At 31.6% G+C, this 9,831-nt stretch overlaps 1 protein-coding gene and 1 pseudogene across 1 annotated transcript; both read right to left on the reverse strand.

Annotated features, from left to right (window-relative positions):
• Positions 1 to 4,837: 4,837 nt before the first annotated feature.
• On the reverse strand, positions 4,838 to 7,054 carry LOC130980447 (uncharacterized; annotated as a pseudogene).
• Positions 7,055 to 8,619: 1,565 nt separating this feature from the next.
• LOC130980448 (uncharacterized) lies at positions 8,620 to 9,249 on the reverse strand. Its single transcript, XM_057904128.1, has 2 exons — positions 8,917 to 9,249; positions 8,620 to 8,763 (listed from the first exon to the last, which is right to left on the reverse strand). The coding sequence occupies exons 1-2, from the start codon at positions 9,247 to 9,249 to the stop codon at positions 8,620 to 8,622; spliced, it is 477 nt and encodes a 158-aa protein (XP_057760111.1).
• Between the last annotated feature and the right edge of the window lie 582 nt (positions 9,250 to 9,831).

A 9,831-nucleotide genomic window follows, 5' to 3' on the forward strand; every position in this document is an offset into this window, starting at 1 on the left:
GAAGTTGTGGTGGATGTTGGCTAGTGATAGGCGTCGCGGCACAAATTGGGCGAAGAAGAGGAAGAAGAAGACGAAAAAGAAGAAAAAAACAAATGTGCACAACACAACTACTAAAAGCGTATTTTTTAAAATTAAAAAAAAGTAGTTCAAATTTACTGCATACACAATTGGTTTACCTGTACTTTAATACTTTTTCATATATGTTCTTAGTTATACATGCGAACGATCATGATAAGAAATTTAGTGGATAAGGATAAACACGTAACTTAATAATTATTAGTTGACCAGATGTGGCCATGAAATTAAAGAATTACATCACATAAAATTATGGAGTTCCCGGTTTCCTGCTCATCAATATACACTTAAAAATGTGGATATGCACGTCCTCTAAATTTTATAATTTATATTCTAACGTTATGAAGAAGAAATTAAAGCTAGGGAGAAAAGGATCATTGGGACGTTAGTGCATAGTTATCATAATCGAACCGGTAATTGATCCTGATACGACTAGGTCACTGGATTACTGGTTCAACTGGTGGGTCACTAAGTTATTGGTTCAATTGGTGGGTCACTGATTTATCCGGTTGATCTGGTCATAATTAAATAAAAATATAAAAATTATAAAAATAAAATTAGAATTAAAAGTTAAATTCGTATTTTCAAAAATATATTAATAACAATTAAATATCAATTCTTAGATATAATTTATAATGCAAAAAAGAGATAACAAATTAGTTACTAATACAAAATATTTTTTAATTTAAATAAATAAAAAATAAAAGATAACACAATCAATATCAATATATCAATATATTTGTATATATATGTTATTACTTATTTAATATCCATGTAAATCAATACTTAAGAAAATAAAAAAAATAAAAAAAATCATTACATATGATTATATATATGTTTTTGTCACATCTACAATTGGGAATCAAGTTTGTCGTCGTGGCAAGGGGGAGGTTGTGGTTACACGCAGTCCTGGGTTCGAAACTCTTGCTCACCAATTTTGGGTGCTAGTGGGAGCTCCTACGATGGTTCGGGATTTTGCAGGTGCACCGTAGAACCGCGACGGGTTAGTTCGGTTTGACGCGCAAACCGATCGGTATCTGATCCGTAAAAAATATTTGGTGGATTAAAATTTGATGAGCAGCGTTAAACAATAACAATAGAATAAGAGAAATAATAAAAGATTATCAGAATTTATTATTTTTAATTAATAATTAGTTATTAATATTTAAAAATATGTTATTTGATTGTTAGATTAATAAAAATGAAATTGATAATTAAAATATTAACAAAAATTAATAAAATTATAGTGATCTTGTAGCATTTTTTATAGAATAATGCAGGATGGCAACTCAATTATTTTTCAAGTGCACCTAAGTTTGGAAATGAAGTTGGCACCTTCGCTGAACCAACAATAGAAGAGCAAGGTTGAGAATAAAAATGAAGGTATACTACTAGGTATGAAATAAATATTTGAAAAAATATTTAATTAAAGTGAACGAAGACACACCTAAAAGGAGAAAAAATGCGATAAAATTGAGAGAGTATTATTCCAGGCAAAAATAAGGTAATGCTGAGCAACTAAGTCATGATCATTTAATTTGTAATAATTAATAATTAATACACAGAGAGGATGGTAGCTAATTAGGTTGATGCCACGTGTAATTTGCACAGAAAAATATAAATAGATAATGAAAATATTAAACAATGTGAACAATAGATATATTAGATATTCAATTCATTAGGTGTGCGGATGATTATTTTAATATTAAAATTTAGGTGAGTAATTTGAGAATATAGTGTATTTTTATTTTATTGAACCCATTATTTACATTATTCACAAAAATCATTGTTTACCTAACAAAGTTAAATTTTTCTTGTAAGTAGAGGCGGAGCTACACTGTAACAAAGGAGGCAATGACCTCCCTAATTTTAATTTTTTACATATAAATTATATGTAAATTTCAGTTTAACCCCTTTAAAACTTTATTTTAATCTTATTTTATTATATAAATATTTTTAGTCCTCTCTAATCTTTTATCTAGCTCTGCGGCCGCCTCTAAGATATATGCTAAGTTTGATATTTGATTATTGAATTACGGCGGGGCAGATTGATTTGTTCCATGTGCATTAATTAAGATCTAGACAATAACAACGCATGCATGATATGGTTTGTTACGTTGAAGTATAGCAGTATCCCTAACGCATCAAATGGGTCATTCACTCTCACTTATCATGCATGCGTAAACCGAAATGAATCCAGTACTAGTACGTAGTTCTATATATATATGGTATCAGCAATAATGAACAAGCTAAGCCAGACAATGGTATCACCTCCAACTTATTCAAACCCTAAACCTTACTCACACGAAGATTACTAGAGTTATTTTTTTGAAGGATGTAAAAGTTTCAATAACTAACGTGTGTCATGAATCGTTATCTTTAAGAAACAATTCAATTGCAATATAAAAATAATAATAATAATAACTCACGTCTAGTTGTTTTTATGTCAAATTGATAGTAAAAAATTGTTAAATGATAATTTTGTTAAGTTAATCAAATTATCTAATAATTTTTAATTAATACCTAAATTTTTGCAAGAAAAAAAAATCATATTCAATCATTTGTTTTAGAGGCTTTATTTATAACGGTGATCTTGTTAAAAATATAAAAGTAAGTTGTTTGTTAGGGGGGAGGGGGGAGAGGGGAGGGGAGAACATTTTTAACAGAAGAAGATTTCCATTAAAACTAAAAAATAAAAATAGGTACTCGTAACATGACGAAGTTGCTGAATAGTGAATAATTGAATATACACATTTTGATGTTATAGCTGGGCTGCAAGGGGATTAGTGGGACAACGTCATTGGCAACAGCATAGCCTATCATAGTAACACACGTAAGCATATAAAACGACCTGGGGCGGCTCACAATTTATCTGCAGAGTGCATACCCATTAATTTGGACTAATGGGAGCGACCCTTCCGACTTTTTTTTTTGTATTTTCTTCCTTCCACATTCCCATTCAGGATCAGCAACACATACTTTTATCTATTGGTTCTTATTATTAGTAGCATAATATAATACTAGCGCTTCACGCATTAACGTGTCTGTTCAGCCGTTTTTGTTTTGAAAAAATTAATTTTATTTTTTATAATATATTATTCGTTTTTTAAATTTATTAGATCATTTTTTTATTTTAATGTTGATATAATTTTATTTATATTATATTTTAGTATTAGTGTTAATATATCATTCACCTATTAAATTTATCAGATAAATATTTTTTTTATCATTTTAAAATTAATGTAATCTTATTTATATAATATTTTATTGAGAATACAATTATTATAAAAAAATCTTTAAAATGCTAAATTATAAAAGCACACAATAAAAATATATGTATATATTATCAGAAAAAGGTATAATTCAAGAAATACCGATAAAAATGTTATCCTAATTTAAAAAGAGTATATCTATAAACCAAAATACATGTTAGTTATTTACAAAAAATTAATTTTGCCTAAATCTCATGTATATTCATGTTTGTCTTCTTCTTTTTTAAGTGGTAGGCCAAAATATGATTCTGAATTTGAAGAGACTTTCATTTTTCTACAAATCGTGGAATGATAGAAGAAATGAATATGCTTATTTTTTCATTTTTAAACTATAAGAGAATTAATGAAAAAATTAGGAGAATACAATGATTGTGTACCTGGAAAAAAATCCTTCGTAATTCATCATACATCTCCTTGTCAATAACTTCTTGCGTCTTGAAAAATTGTTAGATTTTGTTTACCATAAAAATAACCATTTAAACGCTTCAGGTTTATTCAATTAAATTGATTCCTTATTAGAGAGAATTCAATTAAAACCTGTAGAATTGTGATATTTTATTTTGCATTGAACTTTTTGAAAGGACAAAAGAAATAACATTAATCCTTGTTTATCATTGATAAAATGTAAATTAAATGATATTACATCTTTTTTGTTATGTATTTTTTAAATAACAATTACCTGCAATGATATTATTTTGTATCGAAATGAGTTAGTTGTGTCCTTCTAAGTTCATGGCTGAAAAAAAAAAGTTAAAGTTTTAACATAATTGGTGTATCGGACGAAATAAACGGAAATATTTATTATGTAATAAAAGTTTATTGCATTACCTTTTATTCTTTTGATCCAATATTTCTCTTTTTACCATCTTTTATAATTGAGTTTTGTCTGCTTTAACTGTACCTCCCGAACCAATAGAATAAATTTTGAGTGGACGAACCTGAGTCAATTTTATGTTCGATTAATAACACTAAAACAAAAATATGTATCATCAATGCAATTGTCACTGTCATTAATGCTGTAATTCTTACTTTATTGTCTGTTGATCTCATTGATGCAATTGATTGCTCATCCTTCCATGTACTCCATAACGATTGGAATCATATTTTTTGTAATTTATTGCATATATGTATTACAATATATTTTAGTAGTGTTTTACATATTACTTTAGAATTAAGTAATAATACATCCTAAATAAGACATACCTCTACCTTTTATTGGTTTTAAAATTTTAATTTTTATAATTTTATTTCTAAAATTATAAAATTGATAACAAACATTTAAAGAAATCAAATTTTGAATTTTTTTCAAAGTAAATATAAACATTGCAAACTATAATTTCTTAAAAAACCAACAATGACATATTTTAAAGATGTATGATATAATTTTTATAATTTATGTGAATCGTAGTTGGTGCATACCTGTTGGGTAAAGTAGAGGTTCAAGTTCCTTTCGCTTATCTTTTTTAATATGCTGATGAGCTCCTTTGATATCAATTTATCTGTTAAAAATCTTAGTCATTAATTGTTAAAATTAATGAACAAAACTATCTATTCTAATGTTGATATTGCAATGATAAAATTACATAATACACGGATTATACTTGTAAAAAGACGGACGTATTTGCTAAGCACATAAATTACCTGAGGTGCAGGTAACAAAATCTCTTTAAACACCACATTCCTTGTGAATTGTCCGCTTTCTCCAGCTATTGTTCCCTCTTTGACTAAGATTTTTGTGGTTGACTGAGAAACACTTCGAGATAGTGCAACGTATAATTGACTATGGCTGAACACATGTTTAGAGAGATAGATCCCTACCTTAGGAATAATTTGCTTTTGTGATTTATTTATTGTTAAGGCAAAACTCAACCTTACAGGAAATTGCTTCCTAATAAGCACAAAGAGTAATCCTGAGTTCTCAGTTGTTTTTTGTTTTATCCGAGACAGAAAAGCTCTTTGTCCAAAGTGATGGCCTGTTAGGATTTCCACGTCTAACATGTTTTGAAAAGTTTCTCGACACAGTAACCTTGTGCCATTGCATAAGCCTGCCTTAGGATCTATGTTTCTCAGTAACATCAAAGGAGCATCTTTTTTTACCTTCAATGTATGAGGTGGCAATCCACCCGTGGAGATTGACTTAAGATATTGTTGTTGATACAGATTATTTGTATCTCATTCTACTTCATCAAAGGATGCTAAAATTTGTTCGTCTCCCGGAAATAGGTTGATGATTATATCATTGAGCTGTTGTACATCATGATTTTTGGGTGTTAATATCGCTCTCTCCACCATGTAAGATGCATCCCACCCATGAGATTACAAATTTGGAAAAGTTTCTTCTATTAATTTGTGTAATGATGCCTTACCTTCCTATAGTATTGTCATGTAGTATGCTTCTATGTGTACCAAGTACTCAGATATGGTAGGCTCAATCCCATCCCCTATTCGTATGAGATACTCTGCAAAATCATGATCATTAAGAGATCGCATGTTTTGTTGCAAGTGGAGAATTTTGGTGGATGCCCACAAATGTGATTTAACAATAGAAGCTGAAATCATTTGCGACTTACTTCCTTTCGACACAACAGGTAGTACTTGGCGGAAATCCCCACCCATAACCATCACCTTTCCTCCAAATGAATTATAATTTTCTAATATGTCTCGCAATGTGCGGTATAATAATTCCATTGTCTCTTTATTAGCCAGTGGCGCTTCATCCCAAATTATCGTTGTCGTCTGCCTAATCAGTTTTGCGAGATTGGATTGTTTACTTATATTGCACGTGGAGGATGGTTCTGCATTGATTGGGATCTTAAATCTAGAATGAGCTGTTCGACTACCAGGCAGTAAAGTTGCAGCTATTCCCGAGGACACAGTTACCAAGACAATATGCCCTTTACTTCTTAAGTCTGCAATTATAGCTCTGTAAAGAAATGTCTTACCTGATCCTCCTGGTCCATTAACAAAGAACACTCCACTTTCTCTTCGATCAACTGTATTCATAATGCACCTGAAAGCTGCAGACTGGTCATGATTCAATCTTTCTATAAAACACAGGTCTTTTTTAGAAACTTCGATGGACATTTCTTCTTGAATAATTCTAGGCATGAAGTTGTCGTTGTCGTTGTCCAAGGTTAGAGCTGGTAAATCGTATTGTGCAATATGTTTTCCATGCTGTAGGAGGATATCATCTAAATTCCTAACCAAACGATTTGTCAACCATTGCATGTTGTAGTGCTCGTTGATGCGTAATCATCCACCATACATAAAAGAAACTCGTCCCACAGACTTCTTACATCTGTTGGCTCACAAAAAATTAAAATGGCGGCAAACAACCTTCTTAAAGCACATGGCATTCTTAAAATGGATGCCTCAATCAAACATGATCTTATACTACTATCACTCTCCAACAGTCCTCGATGCTGAGTGGATTGCTTAAAGGACGAATATTGGACACCATCGACTGTTAGCAAATCATCCCAACCAGTTGAGCCTCTTACATTTGACAACAGAATACGCAAATAGAAATTTTCACCTTCTGTTGGAGAAACGGTATAGATCCAATCGATAGCTCTCTGTTGTGACTGGCGTCGATGCCATTCTTTTTCCTTGTTGTGCCAACTATAATATTCTGAGATTTCCCTGTACAAAAGATGCCTAGATTGTTGGTCATTGACCCGATTAAGTGCAAAGAATTCAGTGAGCATTGTTCTTTAGAAATAGTCATTATTAACTATTTCAGAAATAGTTTGGTGCTCGTAAAAGCTCACTTGATGTTGATTTGGCAAATGAACTTGCAACCTTTTAACTGATGGTAAATCCGGTAAAGATTGAATCTAAATATTCTCCAGCATGCCTCTGGAGCGGCAATCCATCTTGCATCAATAAACTGTTGCACCTCATCATAACGAGAACTTTAGTGAACCTCAATTGCCACACGGTCTGGTCCCTTATAGCAATACTTGTATCGATATTTTATGCTCTTGATACTGCTATATATCTCTACATTGATATGACAATCATACTTCAGTAGTAGCCAAGGATTGTACGGAACCACCCATCTATTGTCAATTGTGACATTTTGGTTTATAGGATTGGAGTATCAAATCGCCTCCTATATTGAGGATATGAGTCATCACCTCGTCGTGTCTCTGGTATGAACTCTTTTGGGTAGTTGCGTTTACATTGACCATTCTTCATGCATGGTAAAAATTGATTTAGTGTTTCGCAAGGACCATGGACCATATGCCTTAGCGCTGCCTCATGTAAGTGTGGTTCTATTTCTTTACATAGTATTTCCGTTCGGACCAAACTATCATATTGGTCAGGATAACTCAACTTGTCATTATTTTCTAAGATTAGCAACATATGTACGTGTGGCAATCCTCTTTTTTGAAACTCGGTGACATAAATATAACTTTTCACCTTTTTCAATACACCTTTGGTAATAACATCATGCTTTAATTGTTCGAACTTGGCTCTGAAAATCCTAGTTGTTAGATCCGGACGATCCTGCGGAGTTTGAGTAGGACTGAGTTCTGAAACTATTTTTGACCATAATGGATTGCATCTCATAGTTAGAAAAATATCCGGTTTGCCTTCTTTAAGAACAATAGCCATTCCATCCTAGTACCGTTGAGTCATGTCTTGACGACTGCCTACGAACGATGATGGTAAAATCGTTCTTCTGCCAATATTTTCTAAAATCAATTTTAGAGAAAAGTATTATTAGTTTTAAAGTTTAAATTCAAGAACACGTAATAATCAATCGTGTGGCCATTAAATTGAATAATTACCAGCATTATTCTCTCTTGTGTGCAAAGCATCTTGTAAGCCTTGATATAGTTCAGCTCGAAGTTCCTTTTGTATTTGTCGAACCTATCTTAACTTGTCTGTTTCCATTTTCACATAGTTATCAACAACATATTGTTGAAGAAGTCACCCCGCTTGCAAAACTATTGAGTGATTATCGGGGCGGATCTACAAATATTAAGGATTATAGAAAATTGTTAGAAATTGTGAAATGATGTATTGGTACAAACTATCATCTACGGAAGTCTATAAATGATGTAGCAAATATATGAGTTTGTACCTGGAGCATATAGCTATAATATGCCCAGCATGATACTTTGTTTTCAGGTTGAGTTCGAGTATTTATATCCCATCCACGGATTCCAAATGGAAAAAGAAGAGGATATTGTAGTGGATCGTAATAGCCAACAAACTCCTGAATACTTCTGAGGTTACTAGCATGAGTTTGAACCTTGATATCTCATCCGTGCACCATTGTTTCAATGTCATCACCGATTATTATGGCTGCTACTTGTGAAGCAGTTGGGAGACTGTATTGTGGTTGATTAGCAGGTTGTTCTCTAATCACCAAACTACACTCTTGCACATCTAGTCGTTGTGCAAGCTAGCGGAATACATGGATAAAAGGATTATATCAGTGCAACAATTGTTGTAGCTTCAAAACCAAACTTTCATGCAGTTGTGTGTTCTCCAGCATCCTATTTTGTAACTCATGCTCAGTATCGTATATATACAGTTGCAAGAAGCGTGGCCGCACCCTTTGATCCGGATGAAATCCTCCTATATTGTGGTACATTATTCCTTGAGCACAGAATGTATATATACCATGACTTGATGTAGCTAATTGTTCGCCTATGTGTACACCGCATGAAGTGAATGAAAAAACATGATTGTAACCACGAATGTGTTTCCTGAAATGGTTCCCTTCTGCAAAAGGGTCCAAGAAGATTTCAAATAATTCCTGAGGAGCATTTACTTGGGGTAAAGAGACTTTTTCTCCATTGCAACACATGTCAAATGTTTCATGGTGAAACAGATGTGCATCACAGTGTGTACATGTCCTTGCAGTAGGTGGTGTAGTTTGAAGCATTGTTGTATTTTCTTGAAAATTTTGAGCATAATTGTGAGATGTTCGGACATGGCGTCTAATTTCTGCACTCGCATAGGTAAATAAAATATTATGTTATAGATTTCTTTTCTTACATGTGTCAATAATTGTATGGTTAGGTACTTGGGTAGAATTCATTAATTATTTCATATTATTTTAGATAGTAAAATCAAGAGTGAACAAAGAATATGTATACAACTTCTTAATTGAGGTTTGTTTTTTGAAAAATAAACGTAATTGTTAAAGATGTAGTGTCTTTTTCTAAATTTTTCTGTTGCCTAAACTCGTATAAGATTGTCAAAGTTTGAAGTTCTAGGTAATATATGAGGTTAAATATATATTTAATAGAGTAAATTTTTATTCTGAGTTATACTGAAATATACAAAGAATATTTTTAAAATGATATGATTCTATTGTGTTTTTGTTTGCTATTCAATTTTATGAAAGTTTTGAATGTCGCTCAGTAATTTGTAATAATTTTAATTTTAATTTTAATTTTTAAAATTATTATGATAAATTTACGATACAATAAAAATTTTGTCCATTAAAATTGCATAAATATTT

The sequence above is a fragment of the Arachis stenosperma genome, chromosome 5 (assembly GCF_014773155.1).
Source record: "Arachis stenosperma cultivar V10309 chromosome 5, arast.V10309.gnm1.PFL2, whole genome shotgun sequence".
NCBI classification, from domain to species: domain Eukaryota; kingdom Viridiplantae; phylum Streptophyta; class Magnoliopsida; order Fabales; family Fabaceae; genus Arachis; species Arachis stenosperma.

Excerpts from the sequence above, each read along its gene's own strand:
- LOC130980448 (XM_057904128.1), bottom strand. The coding sequence starts at position 9,249 with ATGCTTCAAACTACACCACCTACTGCAAGGACATGTACACACTGTGAT. Across the intron at positions 8,764-8,916 it reads GATTTCATCCGGATCAAAGG|CTTGCACAACGACTAGATGT; the intron begins GTGCGGCCACGC and ends GTATTCCGCTAG.